At 41.3% G+C, this 19,052-nt stretch overlaps 1 protein-coding gene across 5 annotated transcripts in view; it reads right to left on the minus strand.

Moving 5' to 3' along the window:
* Positions 1,187-19,052, minus strand: part of PTPN11 (protein tyrosine phosphatase, non-receptor type 11) — an 89,877-nt gene continuing 72,011 nt past the window's right edge. For 4 of the 5 annotated variants that reach the window (XM_013990364.2, XM_013990362.2, XM_021073563.1 and 1 more), the window contains exons 14-16: positions 8,000-8,112; positions 5,897-5,999; positions 1,187-5,194 (exon numbers count right to left, since the gene is read on the minus strand). In XM_013990364.2, coding sequence (XP_013845818.1) covers positions 5,930-5,999; positions 8,000-8,112 — 183 coding nt within the window. In that variant the 3' untranslated portion in view covers positions 1,187-5,194; positions 5,897-5,929. Of the gene's footprint in view, positions 6,000-7,999; positions 8,113-19,052 lie in introns of all 5 variants that reach the window. The other variant, XM_021073562.1, reaches the window with a different exon arrangement.

Genomic DNA, 19,052 nt, shown 5'->3' on the forward strand with positions numbered 1-19,052 from the left:
CTAGTTGGATTCGTTAACCACTGCGCCATGACGGGAACTCTTCCCCCACCCCCCGCCCCCCATTTCCCTTTTAAAGTTCCCCATTCCACACAGTATGCAAGGTATCTACACATTTTCTTAGGGACTTTTCTTATGCGTAGGAATTAGAGAAAACTAGAAGGTTCTTTCATGACAAGTAAAAGACAAGACATTGCCACTGTCCTCTAGTGTACAACCCAGGATCTCTGGAAGGCTTACCGGGAACGGGGCTTTCCAGGCCAACAGTGTACAGAGCACTTCTGACAGCTACAGGGTACCCACCATGAACCACAGCATGAAATCCAGTAGAGGTCCTCCGGCTATGGAATTCCTACCTTTCCAGCTTGGTCTTTGGGTCCTGCATCTTCATCAGTCCTTATCGCAAGTAGAGTTAACCACATTCTGACTTGCATGAGGCCTCACACCACTACGGCGACGTCACCACATCTGTTTCAGTTGCCGCTTAGCCCTAGTGACCAGTACAGACGCAGACCTGGCCTTTCAAGGTGCTCCCTGTTTCCTGACTCGCTCTGTGCCTGGACTCGCCACCCAAGCAGCTGCACCTCGTTACACATGTTAAGGACTCAGCGAAGACCCAGAGGAGGGCAAGAGTATTTTAGAGAGTGAGTAATACAAATCACTCCTTAGAGTTATAACAGAGAACCAATATCTACTCGTTCTGCTATTTATAAAAATGATTTCTCTCTGCCAGTGTCAGGGCAGTGCTGTCAGAAGCCACAAACAGCCCTCTCTGCATGAGGCGTGAGGCCTAAATCTACTCTAAAGGGAAGAGTGGACGTACTACAGCACAGAATTTCCTCCGCCTACAAGCCTCCTTTATCATCTCTCTATTTCGTATCCCCACTCAGTACTATTTACATTCAGTTCTGTATGCTTCCTAACCATTTCCTGTATACGTTACACAGACATACTTTTTATTTGCCACTTATAAGTTCTTCCACATAAAATTCCCTTTCTGTCTCCCAGAGCTACTCATAAAGCAGGCACTCAATAAATGCTTGAGGAACTGATTGATTTGTTCTGTATTCCATGTTCCCTTTTCGTTAAGAACTTGCTAAATGTCGGCATTTCACCAGTCTAAGAGGTTGAGGAACCTGTAATCCCAGTTTTTCCTGGAAATTTCTGATGAAGTAAATGACAAATACCATAATATAAGAAAATGGTTTTATTCCTAACTTTTAGTTCTCATACAGTTTACAAATTCACTTTTACTCTGATAATACGGCTTTGCAACTAGCAAAGCAGTTGAACTAACACCCATAAATACAGGTGGGGAGACAATTAACATCCACTAATGTTTCTCTACATAAACTATTTTTTTTAATGTCTTTTTTTTTAAAACAATTGCAAAGACTACATAATATACGTGGGCAAAAAGGCAATTAAGTGAATCTCCTGAAACACTAAATGTATAATAAACAGTGCATATTATCAACATTTACATGATTCACATCAAAATGATGACATCCTAAAACGTATTCCTTTTAAAGGATAGATTTATCAATAAAATATTACATATCTTTTAATACTCTGGTACAATACTTCATATACTGCAGGAAAATTAACTGTAGGTCTAGTCATCAGCTTAAAGGATCCTTTTCCATTAGCTTTTATTAATAAAAGAATCACAATTAGGTCATAAATAAACAGGCAAATTATTAATTACATGATTTGAGGTTTAGGATGAAAACTTGTAAAAATTAGTTTGATATACAGCAAAGTTATACAACACACTGAAACCAACTGTTTAATATTTTTGCCTTGTGTGAACTGCCCGTAGTGAAAAAGAAACAAACTTTTAAAGGATGGAAGATACAATAAACTATATTTTGGAGCTTATTTTTCAGGAGGAAGAGCGAAAAAGATTTCAACAAAATTAGGGGCTAAGAAAGATCCTAATAAAGGCATATTGAAATCAGGGAGGCCATGTGCTTGCTATATAAAACTTTATTCCCCAACAACATACAGAAAACAAAAACTCCACTGGGTTTTACTTATGTCTACAGTCTAAGTTTCCCTTACATATTAATAAACTACAACAAAACACTTCACAATTGCATACCTTTTTCCACATTCCTCTGAACTGGAAATAACCCAAGACATTATATTAGTTCTTAAAAACCCCAGTAAACCCTTGATAACCCCTTAAAAGACCCTAAAGATAATCTTGATGATTTTCTTGGCTCTTCCAAAGCAACTGGGCTCCGTGAAGAACACATCAATACCAAGAAACTCATACATGTGTTTTCTCACCCCCGTTTAGCCACGTTTGAAATGTCGCTGATTTCAAAGGGAGAGATGACCAGAATTTTCAAGAGGGCCACACCCTGGATATGAGGTGTCTGTTTTTTTTAAAAAAGCTATTAAGACTGTGAAATTTGGCTTCTTAAAAAAAACCCTAATACCATGTGCCAGATAGCTTCTTCACCCCAAATATAAAATCCTATGCTTACAATTTTAAAATACTTAGCCAGCTATGGGATATTGTGCAAATTTAATGTCTACCAGCAACCCAGAAGCAGACTGCATACATGTACCTATCAAACCTATTTTCCAGGTAACCTGTTCAACTATTACTGACTGCTCTGGCCCCCGGCCCTCTGACTTCCTCAGAAACCACCTCTTTGGAACTTTCATTTCCACTATTTCTAACACCTCAAGCCCCACTCCCCCGCCCCCCCATCTTCACAGCCCCTCCACCTGAATCCATACCATGTTATCGTATCTGAGAACCTGCCATCATCTTTACCCAACACATGACAAACCTTAGCAACCTAGGGCCTATTACAATTTTGTCTTGGCATCACTTTCTATCACATGATAGCTTGCTGACTTTGTGGAGGGAAATTTAAATGAAATCACCGTCCTATTGCAAATGAAGCTGGCCAGGATCAGGTGTTTCCATTCCGAGTGCAAAAACAACTGATCTTACGCTACAGGCAGAGACGTTAATGCAGCAGATATATTGTACAATCAAACCCTTGTATGCTGGTGAAAGACCTTGCCCCCAAAGTCCAGAGTCAAAACATTACCACAAAGTCGAGGCAAAAAACGAGAACCATTCAATGTGACGATGCAATAAAAATAATAGGATTCAAGATCTTTGCTGCAAATACTGAACTGGAATCTCTCTTTACAGGCTTAACAAGAAGACAGTAGTCGCTTACATTCCTCTTACACCTGTGCTCTGAGGCAATTCCAAGTTCAATGGATGGGGGGTGGGAAGTGGGAGTGGGGTGAGGAATCTACGTCCATTTTGTCTGTAAAAACAGCAGCCAGGCTCTCCCCAAAAGGCCTCAGGGTTTCCAGGGAGGAAAAGACCTCAGAAAGGAACTACTACCTGAGCTGGACCTAGTCCTTCCTTTTCAGGAGACAAAGCAAGAAGAATCCGATTAAGGAGACCATGGCTTAATGGCAAAGCTGCTGGGGCATTTTACTATCTTTACAAGTCCACCAATGATACTTTAATTGAAATACACTCATGGAATGGTGACTCAACACACAGGGCAAAGAGGGATGTCTTTGGAGAAGGCACTTCAGGTAGAACGTTAGCAAATCTCACTGCTTGATTAAAACAAAAATGAGCTACTGCAATTCAGTCTGTCTAGCGGCCTCATTCCGACTGCTCCTCCTCACTGCACCTGGCTGCATGCATGGGTGTGGGGCCCAACTGAATCCCCTGGCGTGAAGAAAGCACCCCACTCACCTCCCTCTGCGGGGGCCGCAGCAACGAGGTGGTTCTGCTTTCAAATGCTCTGCCCTCCCAAACACGTCAATCCTTAAGAAACCAGTTTCCCCAAGTGATGGTTCAGAAAATATGCTGAGAACCAGCAGAACTGGTTCCAGAAGCTCGCTGAAGGCCCTCTGTTTCTGTCTGATTTCCAGCTTTCACCAGCTATCATAACCAGCTTCGAATTCCCAAGGTCACTAGCAGGTTCTACCTCGGCTAACTTGTTTTTAGTTGTTTTTCCATGGCACTGGTTCTGACAGTCTGTTTCACTGGGGGCCTCCAATGAACCTCACCTCCACTTCCTATCCTGCTGCAATCCCCTCTTCCCAAATCTGGGCTCAGTCTGGGACTGGCTTTCCTCATTAGAGGGCAGCAGAAGTGATGCTGAGACACTTCTGGGTTTAAGTCTTAAGAAGGACTGGCCACTACTGCTTTATACCTTTGGGACCTCTGAGCTGCCATGAATGTGATCCAGGTATTCCACTGGCGAGGTCATGTGGAGGAGAGACCTGAGAATCGCATGCAGACAAAGAGGCCCAGCCATCCTGCCGACCACCAGCATGACAAGGACAGGAACCGCTCCGCTGAGCCCAGCCCAGGTTGAAGAATGGTGGGGAAAAGCAAGTTGCTGTTTTAAGCCACTCAGTTTTGGGGTGGTTCGTCCACAACAAATGATAATCCAAAACTGGTTATCCACAGATGCATTTTTTTCCTAAATACAAGACAATTACTCAAATGAAAAGATGGCAAACATTTTCCCACCACAACTTTCTCAGTCAACAGGCTGAATGGTAATTGGTCAACAGCTAAAAGCATACCTTTTATCCTAAGTTCCCAGGATATTTCCCCCCATGATTTTTTTTAACGGCAATGCAAAGGCAGACAATCTGGGACACTGGCTTAATTACCATTTAGCCAAAATAAGAGGCCATCAAAATGAATTATCCACTACTGGATAAGTGATGATAAATGAAACTGTTCTCACTTCTATAGAATAGGATGCTATTAATTACCCCAAATCATTTTTCCTCCTACAAGTGCCCTATCATCCCCCACAAAGAGGGGGGAAAAATTAAATCTGTTGAGGTTATCAAAAGAAAAAAATGCCAATAACTAAAATTTGAATCACTATCATCTGTAAAATATAAAGCACAGTTTAACTATTTCCTTGGTTTAAAACAAAATTCCATAAAATATAACACTGTCTACATTGTAGAGATGATTTCTTCTTATCTGAGGACATGAGTAATTGGAAATCAGGGATGGGTGAGTTAAAATACAGTGGTCTCTAAATGGTTTCAAATTTGCTTATCAAAAGGTAGTTGGTCAACCACAATGCAAGCCTCCCAAATTCAAATTCATTCTTCATGTAAACGTTCTTGCATCTATTCTTGATCTTTTCAGGGAGAGGGTGAAAGTCCACATCTGGGAAAGAAATAAGTTAGATTGTGTAAGGAGCATACATCTAAGAGCTTGTCAAGGCATTAAACCATTTGAAAGTAGATTGAAAGCTTTTAAATATACTACTCATTGAAACGGGAATTTCCACATAAAATACTAAAAACTATGAGTTTCTAACTTATCTTTTAAACATGTGTCACACACTTAGGTCACCGTCTAAAAAGGTGATTGACGGACAAGGGAGATGGATTCCCAGTATCAGAGCTGGAAGGGATGTGGGGCTGAGCCAGTCAGGGGCCCAGGAAATCCAGTGCCCTGTGTCACATGGCCAGGCAGTCAGAGGCCCACTGGGGTGAAAACTCAGGCATCCCGGCCCCAGGCATCCAGTGCTGTGTCCCCATACTCCCCAGGTCCCTACAGATTATCTCTTAGTGCAGCTCAGGTTAACCTTCCCTAATAAAACTGCAGGAATGGTGATATCTGCTCTTCTTCACCAGTATCAACCATATGAGCTAACCTTGTCCTTCCCAGACTTAATTCTGCATCTGATTTCAATGTTTAATGAATCCAGCTTGGAAAAAGAAATTCAGGAAGAAGAAAAAGGAGGCTGGTTTGAAAAACTCAACTGTGGTCCACTTGGCTAAAACAGTCCACAAATTATTTGCCTGCTTCAAGATGCCACAAATGATATGAATAATTAACCAAAGAGCACTTTCATTGAAATACCTATTTCTGTGCTTGAAGTCTTGGCGAGTCTTCTCATCTGAAACTTTTCTGCTGCTGCATCAGACCCACATTTTCATAGACTCTAGCATTATCTTCTCTCATTCTGAAAAGAGAAAGGAGAAGACGTTAATAAAAATGCAGACCTACTGTTCAAGCTTACCTGATAGTCATAAGGCACATACTCCACTTTGGGGGACCTGATATGACACAGAGTTCCTGCCCCCAGTGCTGACATCCCAGAGACAGGTATCAGACAGACACATGGCAAAATACTTATGAAGTAAGAGCCTTGAGCCCCTGTGCTCTCTGGGCTCTGGAGGAAGGAATGCTGTTTTCCACGAGGGTGGAGCAAGGGAGGCCTGTGTGACAAGGCACAGGGTCAGCCCTCGTGTTAGACGGTGGGGACGTGTGCGCAGTATTCGCAGTGAGCAGATGGATCCCAATGGGCTTGTGCACAGTATTCGCAGTGAGCAGAGGGATCCCAATGGGCTTGGGCTCCATGAAGGCAAAGGGTAGGAACAGTCAAGCAGGGACTATAGATCCATTCTGCCCCCAGTATTGCTACATGAAGGTGAGCATGAAGCTGGCAAGCTGTCTGGGGCTCCTGGGTGGAGGGCCTGCTGTGGGCTGGCCTGAGAGGGACAAGCTGAAACAAGCAGAAGGTCCGGGGTCTCCAGGGCCTGCACCCTACGAGGGGGACAATGGGAATGGAGTCAGCCACAGGCAGGCCACCAGTAATATGGGAATTGTCAGAACTAATTCTGTTGCACCAACATGTGGGGAAGGCTTTCTGGCAAGGACTCGGAGCACTGATGTGCTGGTTCTACTGCAAATTACTGCAGAGAGCAACTGAAAATATCAACTTTCCCCATCAGTCCACTGGGAGAAAAAAAGTAGGCAGAGGGAAGAGGCAGCTTGGTGGACAGAATATTTTTGCTATATAATTTCATTTCAATGTTAAATAGAAAGTGAATGTAAATATAAGCCTCATATATGTTATCAAAAACGTTTATATAGAGTATTAAAGCCAGCAGGGGTTTAAAAATCCACATTAGAAGCAAACAGAGATAAGACTCTTAGGGGAAAATAAAAAGTAAATGTTATACCAAAGACTGACTCTAGAATATATGGAAAAATAATAACTTACATTTGCTATTCACATAATCGACGTAACAAATGTTTCCCTATCACGTTTTAGTTTAAACAAGGGGTTGGCAACATTTTTCTGTACAAGACCAGACAGTAAAAAATGTAGTCTCTGCAGGTCACACACGGTCTCTGTCATGTATTATGCTTTGTGTGTGTGCGTGCGTGTGGGGTGGTGGGGGGTATTTAATAACCCTTTGAAAACCATCCGCAAGCTGTACGAAAGCAGGCTGTGGCCCATATTTGGCCTGGGGGCTGAAGTGTGCTAATCCCTGGTTTAAACACCAAGTTGATTTCTGTGGACTCTGGAAAATTAGCGGATCATGATAGTGTTGACACACTGATCGTTAATTTGCTTATTTTTATGTAGCAAAGGGTCTTACATCAAAACAGGTGTTACCTACCTCTGCAACAATCCCCTTGCCATCAAAAGAACAATTAGATTCTTCTTGGAGAACCAGCACTTGATATATTTATAAGCCCATAGACTCCTGGCTAGTGTAGCACCTTCAAGTTCAAGTCAATTAAAATTTAGTTGATAGAGTTCCCATCATGGCATGGCGGAAATGAATCCGACTAGGAACCGTGAGGTTGCTGGTTCGATCCCTGGCCTCGCTCAGTGGGTCAAGGATCTGGCGCTGCCGTGAGCTGTGGTGTAGGTTGCAGACACAGCTCGGATCCTGCATTGCTATGGCTCTGGCGGAGGCCAGCGGCTATAGCTCCGATTAGACCCCTAGCCTGAGAACCTTCATATGCTGCGAGTGCGGCCCTAAAAAGCAAAAATAAATAAAAAATAAATAAAATTTAGTTGAGATAGCCACTGATACGCTCACCATCAGTCAGGTAACAATAATGTGCACCAAAGAAAGGCACGTGCTGCAAAGACCTGTCATTTTCTTAGGTTTTTCTATACAGGGTTACATTCAGGTAAAGAGAATTTCCTTCATTTCTACTTACTCTGCACAGGATGGCGTTGGGGTACAAGGCGGGAGGGGGCTCTGCTCTCCGCCTGCCTGGTCCGTTAGGGAGTACTTAATATTTGTATATTCGTGCCCTTTCCTCTTGCTCTTCTGAAAAGGGAAGATTGCATATATGAGGAACTGTGACTTTTTTGAAGGAATGAAGAAATAAAAAAGGTATTTCACGAAAAATAAGTAAATACAACACAGAGAGCAAGAGAGTTGGACAGATAGATAAGCTGGACCCTGAATACAGTCACATTGACCAAATATTAGGGAAGTGGCCTCCTCCATGTAAATACATCGGATGGGTGAAAAGGACTCTTGAACCACACAATTCTGAAACAGAGGCTCATGCATTAACAATTTACTGCATCAAACGAAATGTACCTGTCTCTGAGCTAAGAGAGAATTCACACTTTCTCTGTCATATTAGCATCTAATCATTTCATAGTTCACTTGTAACACATTTAATGATTTTCAAGTAAACAGGTGGGAAAAGAGTTCCAGAAATAAATGTACTCTGAGTAAAAATGGCACACAGGTACAAAAGATGGTAACACTCTTATCAGAATACATTTTATCATATGGTCTCCACATGCCACCCCTACCTCAGAAAAAACCCAAGTACATTTAAAACTTTATTTTCAGCCTAATGATACTCTGAAGGGAAAAAGGCAAAAAAAAAAAAAAAAAAACCTGGTAGAATGTAATCTCATCTCAGATAGAGAGTGAACTGCATCAGATAGGACTCTTGGTTACATGATTTATCACTCTTTTCTCCTAAATTCACCCAGAAACAAACAGTTCTGGAAATCTAATCCATCAAGTAATCATCCTTATATAATGCTGCCTTCATTACAGGATTATTCAAGAAACGGGCCAATATCAGAAAGGGGATCCAGGAGTTCCCATCACAGTTCAGCGGTTAATGAACCCAACTAGCATCCATGAGGATGCAGGTTCAATCCCTGGCTTTGCTCAGCGGGTTAAGAATCCAGTGTTGCCGTGATCTGTCCTGTAGGTCGCAGATGCAGTTGGATCTGGCATTGCTGTGACTCTGGTATAGGCTGGCGGCTACAGCTCTGATTTGACCCCTAGCCTGGGAACCTCCACATGCCATGGGTGCTGTCCTAAAAAAAAAAAAAAAGAAAATAAAAGAAAGGGGATCCATTATAAAATACTGATGTACAGCAGTGACTTCCCTTTGCTGAAGGTCATAGGGTGAAGTCATGCCACCATTTTGGTGAACAGTTAGGCAGAACTGATAGTACTCACTAATTAGTGATGATAAAAAGAGGCATATAGTCTATAACCCTGAACATTTACTTCTTCAGAAACTCATGCACACAAGAATAGAAGAGCTGGATAAGGATGTCCGGCGATGCGCTATTCCTAACATTCCTAACAGTGTTCACGAAGAGAATAAATGAATGTGATGCATTCACATCACAAAATAACATGCAATGAAGAGGAAAAATGTGTATGTGTGTGTGTGTGTGTGTGTGTGTGTGTGTATGTGTATCAAAATGGATTTCATACAAAATGTCGGGTGGAAAGATATACGACGCTCTTGGACTGGACGAATCAACATTGCCAAAATGGCTATATGACCCAAGGCAATCTATAGATTCAGTGCAATCCCTATCAAACTACCAATGGCATTTTTCAAAGAACTAGAACAAAAAATTTTTAAATTTGCATGGAAACACAAAAGACTACAAATAGCCAAAGCAATCCTGAGAAAGAAAAACAGAGCTGGAAGAATTAGGCTCCCAGGCTTCAGACTACACCACAAAGCTATACTAATCAAAACAGTATGGCATTGATATAAAAACAGAAATATAGATCAGTGGAACAGCATAGAAAGCCCAAAAATAAATTCACACACCTATGCTCAATTAATCTATGACAAATGAGGCAAAAAAATTCAATGGAGAAAAGACAGTCTCTTCAATAAGTGGTGCTGTGAAAACTGGGCAGCTACATGTAAAAGAATAAAATTAGAAAACTCTCTAACACCATACACAAAAAATAAACTCAAAATGGATTAAAGACCTAAACATAAGACTAGACAGATGCTATATAACTCTTAGAGGAAAACACAGGCAGAACACTCTTTGACACAAATCGCAGCAATATCTTTTTTGACCCACCTCCTAGAGTGATGAAAATAAAAGCAAAAATAAACAAATGGGACCTAATTAAACTTAGAAGCTTTTGCACCGCAAAGGAAACAATAAACAAAACCAACGACAACCTATAGAATGGGAGAAAATCTGTGCAAATGCAGTGACCAACAAAGGATTCATCCTCAAAATATAGAAACATCTCATACAGCTTTATACCAAAACAAACAAACAAAAAACTCCAACCCAATTTTAAAAAATGGTTGGAAGATCTAAACAGACATTTCTTGGAGTTCCTGTTGTGGCTCAGCAGTTACAAATCCGACTAGGATCAATGAGGATGTGAGTTCGATCCCTGGCCTTGCTCAGTGGGTTAAGGATCCAGCATTGCCTCTAACTGTGGTATAGGTCAAAGACGCAGCTTGGAGCCTGTATTGTTGTAGTTCTGGCATAGGCTAGCAGCCACAACTCAGATTAGACCCCTAGGCTGGGAACATCCATAAGCCACAGGTGTGGCCCTAAAAAGCAAAAAAATAAAATAAAATAAACAGATATTTCTCCAAAGAGAGACAAATGGCCAAAAAGCACATGAAAAGATGCTCAACATCACTAATTATTACACAATTCAAATCAAAACTACAGTGAGGTATCACCTCACACCAGTCAGAATGGCCATCATTCTAAAGTCTACAAACTATAAATGCTAGAGAGGATGAGGAGAAAAGGGAATCCCTCTGCACTGTTGGTGGGAATGTAACTGGTCCAACTGCTATGGAGAAGAGCATGGAGCTTCCTTAAAAAATTAAATATAGAACTACCATATAATCCTATAATCCCACTCTTGAGCATATATCCGGAGAAAACCATAATTTAAAGACCCATGCACCCCAATGTTCATCACAGCAATATGGAAGCAACATAAATGTCCATCATAAATGTCCATCAAAGAGGATACACACACATACACACACAGACACACAGACACACACACACACACTAGAATATTACTCAGCCATGAAAAAAGAATGAAATAATGCCATTTGCAGCAACATGGACGGACCTAGAAATTATCATACTAAGTGAAGTAAGTCATAGACAAATTTATATGAGATCACTAATGTTTGAAATCTAATGAAAAATGATACAAAAGAACTTACAAAACAGAAACAGACTCAAAGACTGTTGAAATCAAATTTATGGTTACCAAAGAGGTAACATTTATGGTTACCAAAGAGGAAACCCCAAGGGTGGGGGTGGGGATAAGTTAGGGGGTTAGGACTGACATAAGCACACTACTATATACAAAATGGATGGGAAACAAGGACTTACTGTATACACAGGGTAACCTACTCAATACTGTGTAATAACCTATATGAGAAAAGAACCTGAAAAGGAATGGATATATGTATATAACTTATTTACTTTGCTGTACACCTGAAACTAAGACAACTTTGTTAGTCAACTACACTCCAATACAATTTTTAAAAAAATATTAAATGGAAAAATAAACACAAATTGCGAAACAATGAAAGAGTACAATACTATCTTACTAAATATTCTACATATAAAAACAATGTTATATATTGTGTATAGATATCTGTATTTGTATTTTAAAATTTACAAAAAGAGGAGTTCCCATCGTGGCTCAGTGGAAACTAATCTGACTATTATCCATGAGGATATAGGTTCACTCCCTGGACTCACTCAATGGATTATGGATCCAGCGTTGCTGTGGCTGTGGTGTAGGCCGGCAGCTATAGCTCCAATTTGACCCCTAGCCTGGGAACCTTCAGATGCCGCAGGTACAGCCCTAAAAAGACAATAGATAGGTAGATAGATAGATAGATAAAATTTACAAAAAGAGATTGACTGAAAGGCTAGTGACTACCTTGGGGTTCCAAGGGTGGAGATGAAAGGTGGTCCTGGGGGTGTGTATCAAAGGGAATCTCAGTAGTACCTGTTACACTTGATTGCTTTTATGAAAGAAAAAAGACTTGAAAGAAATGTGACAAAAGGAAACAGTTGGTTATGGGTGTGGTACAGGTTTTTTTTTTTTTTTTGCTTTTTAGGGCCACAAATGCGGCATATGGAACTCCCCAGGCCAGGTGTTGAATCGGAGCAATAGCTGCCAGCCTCCGCTACAGCCATAACAACATGGGATCTGAGCCTCGTCTAAGACCTACACCACAGCTCAGGGCAACGCCGGATCCCTGACCCACTGAGCGAGGCCAGGGATTAAACCAGCATCCTCACGGATACTAGTCTGGTTCATTACCAATGAGCCACAATAGGAACTCCTGGTACTGAATTTTTAAAACTTTTTTTCTTTTTCTTTTTGGCTGCACCCATGGCACGTGAAAGTTCTTGAACCAGGACTAAACCCACACCACAGCAGTGACCCAAGCCACAACAATGCCAATGCCAGATCCTTAACCCATTGAGCCAACAGGGAACTCCTAATTTTTAAAAAATAAAATGTAAACCATAAAATAAATTTAAATCTACCAGTGAAGTTTCCGCTTCCTCTCCTTGCTCAAAAGTCACCAAAATGACGGCTTAATAAAAAATGGAAAATCTTATTACACATAAAACAAAGGAATGCTACAATTCCAATCTACAAACTAGAAAGTTTCTTTTTATTATAATACTGTGAAAGCTGGACCAAAAGAAAGAGGAAGCTGAGAAGCAATACATATCCACTCAGACTGCATCAGGAAAAAGAAACCCCTGAATGTCCAGTTCCACAAGTGAAAGGCCTAGGGGCATGGGGGAGACATGGCAGACCACAGGAGAAGTTGGGAGAAACTTGTCAAAACCAGCTCAACACAGCAGAGAGGCCCACAGTCTGAAGGGCCCTTGCTGCCAACCACTGCCACCCTCCTAGCTGAGAGGTCCTGAAGGAGAGGGGTAAGAGAGAGCGTTATTAACCCCTCTGACTATGCAGGCATTGCAAGGAGTCAAAATGATTCCCTGGACACCAACTTATGGATGTGCTCTCAGGGCAAAGGTGAGAGGGCATCTGAGACAACAAACCCAATCAAAGCCATGGACCTCCTCAGCCACCCTGCCTCCTCTTGCTATGGATCAGCTGATAAAGAAAGGGTCAGCACAGGACCTAAATAAAAAGGGGGGAAAGGTACAAAAAGGAAAAAAGGAGCAAAGAGCAAAAGATGGAGAGAGATAACATGTCACACAAAGAAAACTAAATAAAGGAAAAAGATAAAGACCAATAGTTTTACATTAATATCATAGAATTTATAGACAAGATCTTTCTTAAGAAAGAGCATAGGAGTTCCCGTCGTGGCTCAGTGGTTAAGGAATCCAACTAGGAACCATGAGGTTGCTGGTTCGATCCCTGGCCTTGCTCAGTGGGTTAAGGATCCGGCGTTGCCGTGAGCTGTGGCATAGGTTGCGGACACAGCTCGGATCCCGCATTGCTATGCCTCTGGTGTAGGCTGGCAGCTACAGCTCTGATTAGACCCCTAGCCTGGGAATCTCCATATGCTGTGGGAGCAGCCCTAAAAAAGGCAAAAAGACAAAAAAAAAAAGAATGTGTACATGTATGTGTGACTGGGTCACTTTGCTATACAGCAGAAAATTGACAGAATACTGTCAACCAGCTATAATAAAAAAATAAAAATCATTTAAGAAGAAAAAAGAAAAAACGTGAAATGTAATATGTTCAAATCTAGTCATAGACAGCAAGAAAATAAAATAACTAAAAACATAGAAAGGGACAGGAGTTTCCGTGGCTCAGTGGTAACAAACCCAACTAGTATCCATGAGGACATGGGTTTGATCCCTGGCTCCATTCTGTGGGTTAAGGATCTGGTGTTCTTGTGAGCTGTGGTGTAGGACACAGACGTGGCTTGCATCCTGAGTTGCTGTGGCTCTCTGCTCCAGCTCCAATTCGACTCCTACCCTGGGAACTTCCATATGCTACAGGTGTGGCCCTAAAAAGACAAAAAGAAAGAAAGAAAGGGATACTGTAAGCAGTCTAGGAGAAAATGTATTTTTAAACTATTAATAAAGTACATAAAGGTGATGGAGAAAGCTATTATGAGATTTGATATTTATGGAATTGCTAAAGATGGGAACAAACAGAACAGAAAAAATACTCTAAGACACAATACAAGAAAATGTTCTTGGAGTTCCTGTTGTGGCTCAGTGGTTAATGAACCCAACTAGTATCCATGAGGAATGGGAGCTGGATCCCTGGCCTTGCTCAGTGGGTTAGGATCCTGCATTGCTATGAGCTGTGGTGTAGATCACAGACGCAGCTCGGATACAGCATTGCTGTGGCTATGGTGTAGGCCAAGCAACTATAACTTCAATTCGACCCCTAACCAAGGCACCTCCATATGCCTCGGGTGCAGCCCTAAAAAGACCCCCCAAAAAAAGTTCTTAAAATCTCAAAGGAAAAAAAAAATCTGAATCTACATTTAAAAAAAATTTTTTTTTTAATTTTTTTATTTTTTCGGTCTTATTTTTTTAAAGCCTCAGCCTCGCCATATGGAGTTTCCCAAGCTAGGGGTAGAATCAGAGCTACAGCTGCCAGCCTATGCCACAATGCCAGATCCCAGCCATGTCTTCGACCTACACCAGAGCTTATGGCAACGCCGGATCCTTAACCCACTGAGCAAGGCCAGGGACCGAACCCGCAACCTCATGGTTCCTAGTCAGATTTGTTTCCCTTGCACCACGATGGGAACTCCTGAATCTACATTTTCAAAGAAAAAACTTCACAATCAATCTCCCAAACATCAATGATAAAGAAAGAATCTGCCTAGATTGCATCTCCAGGCAAAAAAGGTCAGTTACACATATGAAGGGATAATTAAATTGACTTTAGACTCCAACACATCCACACAATTCAAAAAAATCCTATGGAGGGAAAAGGATGATCCAAAAATCTTATTCCCAGTTCAGTTATCCTTTACATATAAAAAATCAATGTTCATGCTGGGGTTGTGGGATGGAAATCCTATAAAATTGGATTGTGATGATCATTGTACAACTACAAATGTAATAAATTCATTGAGTAATAAAAAAACTATTAATGAAGTCTAGCCAACAAAGATAAATTGTGATTTAAAAAATATATGCCTATAACATGAGATATAACCTCATAACAAAATGTTGTGTATAGTACAATATCGTTACCTACTTGCTCTTGCTGTACAGTAGATCCCTAGAACCTTTTCATCTTACTGTGACTGAAACTCCAACTCATTTCTCCCCCCATTACTTTCTTGAAATTCAAAATCAATCAAATGAATATTTCTACATGAAATGATGACAAAAGTATTTTCTAATGAGGAATGATTAATACAAATAGAACAGGAATTATTTCAAAAAAATAGTTCAAGCAAGCTATTTCCAAAAAATCAGCTCAAGGAAAAGCATAAAAATGCTGGAGCTTGTTTTGGAAAAACAAGAAATAAAACTGATTCACAAATCAGATGGATTTGTTTCTCAGAACTGTGATAGCCCAGGCTACCTTATAGATCAAGAAAAATTCTCAGGGGGGAGTTCCCATCATGGCGCAGTGGAAACGAATCCGACTAGGAACAATGAGGTTGTGAGTTCAATCCCTGGTCTCAATCAGTGGGTTAAGGATCTGGTGTTGCCATGAGCTGTGGTGTAGGTCGCAGATGCGGCTCAGATCCTGCATTGCTGTGGCTGTGGTGTAGGCCAGCAGCTGTAGCTCCGATTGGACCCCTAGCCTAGGAACCTCCATATGCCATGGGAGTGGCCCTAAAAAGAAAAAGAAAAAAAAAAAGAAAAATTCTCAGGGGTGGGACTGTTTTGTTTCACTCTGTTTTGTTTTGGGGGGATGGAGGGAAATTTATTTCAGAGGTCTAAAAAATGATCTGAAATTAATCTATCCTCCACCCAAATTCAATGATGTAGCATGGTTACCAAGTCTTTTGCAATGTTTATAATAAATCCTATGGCCTTGCCAACTGACACACAGCCAAGGCTGAGAGGAGAACCAACCATGAGGCTGTAAAATCATCTGGTATTAAATATCTTTCCATGTGAGGTAACTCCAGTTACATTCTTAAACTTAAAATTAGAAGAAAAAAAAAAAAAAAAAAGCCCAAAAGCCATGAGCAAGAAGAGAGAGAAAATGAAAATGCTCTTGTCTAGTTTACGGAGCAACAATGGGTTCAAACGTCAGGATTCCAAACACCTTGACCCCTTCCACATCGGCTCACAGGCTCTTAATCGTTCTCCTCTCCTGTGCTCAGCACAGGCCCTGCTACTGCCCAAACCACCATCCATTCTCAGGACACTGCCCTACCCCACAGCTGCTCAAGTCTCCTGCCCACCCATTCTTCCCTCCCAAGCCAAGGCCCTCTTTTTAAAATGAAGATCTTTTTACGTCACTCATCTGTTTCAGAATCCTCAGTGATTTCCCATCTCCCTTGGGATAAAGTTTTAAATCCTTAATACGGTCTGTGAGCTTTGTGCCCTCGAACTGTGGACTTTGCTGACTTCTTGAATCTCACTCAACACATCTCATGCTCTCCCTCTGACTCCCTCTACTCCAAACATACAGATTTGTTTCCATTTCAAGAACATGACTATTTCTTTTTTTCTTTTTTTAATCATATGAACAATGGTTTGATATTCTCCCAATTCTTTTTTTTTTTTTTTTTTTTTTTTTTTCTTTTTAGGGCCACACCCGAGGCACATGGAGGTTTCCAGGCTGGGGGTCTAATCGGAGCTACAGCTGCCGGCCTACACCACAGCCACAGCAATGCCAGATCCGAGCCGCATCTGTGACCAACACCACAGCTCAAGGCCATGCCAAATCCTTAACCCACTGAGCGAGGCCAAGGATCAAACCAGCAACCTCATGGTTCCTAGTCGGATTTGCTTCCGCTGTGCCATGATAGGAACTATCAATTTTTTTTAATCTTTTTTTTTCTTTTTTTTTAATTGTTATTTCCCCAACACAATGTTTTTTTTTCCTACTGTACAGCATGGTGACCCAGTTACACACACATTTACACATTCTTTTTTCTCCCATTATCTTGCTCCATCATAAGTAACTAGACATAGTTCCCAGTGCTACACAGCAGGATCTCATTGCTAACCCATTCCAAAAGCAATAGTTTGCATTTATTAATCCCAAGCTCCCATCCCACTCCCTCTCCCTCCCCCTCCCCCTTTGCAACCACAAGTCTGCTCTCCAAGTCCATGATTTTCTTTTCTGTGGATAGGTTCATTTGTGCTGTATATTAGATTCCAGATATAAAACAGGAACATGACTATTTCTACTCCCAGGATCTGGCACAGTGCTGGGCATATAGTACAATGTACTTTAATTAATTCAGGAAATGAATAAACAAATGAACAAATAAAGAAATGAAAAAAGGTCCAATACCTTTTTATTGGACCAGGGTGAGTAAGAAAGATATGTGAAGAAGCATAAGAACAGGGGAACAAATAAAAAAAGGACAATGGGGACCTGGCCTCACGCTAACTCAAACTTCCCATCTAGTGAAACTTGAGTTTCATGAAGCAACAGCCATATCTATCTTGTTCTATTATATCTTCAGGAACTAATCAGTGTCTGGAACACAAAATGCACCCAAAGATAGCCTAAAAGAGTAATAACAAACAAAATGTTTAATAAACTGTAGAAAGAAGTTCTCATCATGTCTCAGGGGTTAACGAACCCAACTAGTATCCATGAGGATGCAGGTTCTATCCCTGGCCTCGATCAGTGGGTTAAGGATCTGGCGTTGCAATGAACTGTGGTGCAGGTTGCAAATGTGGCTCGGATCCAGTGTTGCTATGGCTGTGGTGAAGGCCAGCAGCTGTAGCTCCAATTTGATCCCTAGCCAGGGAACTTCCTTATGCCTCGGGCACAGCCCTAAAAAGACCAAAAGAAAAAAACTGAACAGTAATTGCCATACCAGGTCAATTTAAGTCTTGCTGGCAACAACTCAAATTCAGCCTGTACTATTATGTTTCTATCCTGGCTCAGCTGTGATTACAGAATTGTTAAAGGTAACCTGTCCTACAGAATGATTCACCCTGAGGGAACATGGCCCAGAGCTATGTACACTGAAGCTTAAAGGACGCTTCCTATGGGATGTGGAAGTACTTCCTTCAAAGAAGAGTTGCCTAGCTGGGAATTTTTTTTCTTTTCCTTTTTTTTTTTTTCTGCCTTTTGTCTTTCTAGGGCCACATGTGGAGGTTCCCAGGCTAGGGGTCTGATTGGAGCTACAGCTGCTGGCCTACACCACAGCCACAGCAACGCCAGACCTGAGCCTCGTCTGTGACCTTCACCACAGCTCATGGCAACACCGGATCTTTAAGCCACTTAGTGAGGCCAGGGATGGAACCCGCAACCTCATGGTTCTTAGTCGGATTCATTTTCGCTGCGCCATGACAGGAATTCCTAGTTGGGAAATATGAGTCTGACAGGGGTGAAGGTTAGCAATTCTCAAACTACCTTACATGTGTACTAGGGTTGAGCAAATGAATAAATAAATTGCAGATCATGGAAGCCATGTTTCTCCCAGTTAGAGAAAGATTAAACAGAGAGAGCAGGACAAGAGCAATAATTACTTAGCTAATTAGCAATTCAAAGAATATTACATGAGTACAAACAAGCACACTCAGTACCCAGATCCTGGCTAAAATAAAAAGAATCAGGGCTCCTTTGAAAAATGGCTGGGAAAGTACGAGATGAACCTAGATCATCCTGTGGTGTCAAAAAAAGAAAAAGGAAGTAATCAAAAATAGGAACATAGCAAAAAAAACCACAGGAACCAACTTGAAAAGGTTCCCACCAGGCAAACATGGGACAATTTTTTGTTTTTTTTTTTAATTATAGCTGATTTACAACATGCTTGGGACAATTTAAACAACAAATTGAATAACAGTAATGGACTATAACCC

The sequence above is a fragment of the Sus scrofa genome, chromosome 14 (assembly GCF_000003025.6).
Source record: "Sus scrofa isolate TJ Tabasco breed Duroc chromosome 14, Sscrofa11.1, whole genome shotgun sequence".
Taxonomy (NCBI): Eukaryota; Metazoa; Chordata; class Mammalia; order Artiodactyla; family Suidae; genus Sus; species Sus scrofa.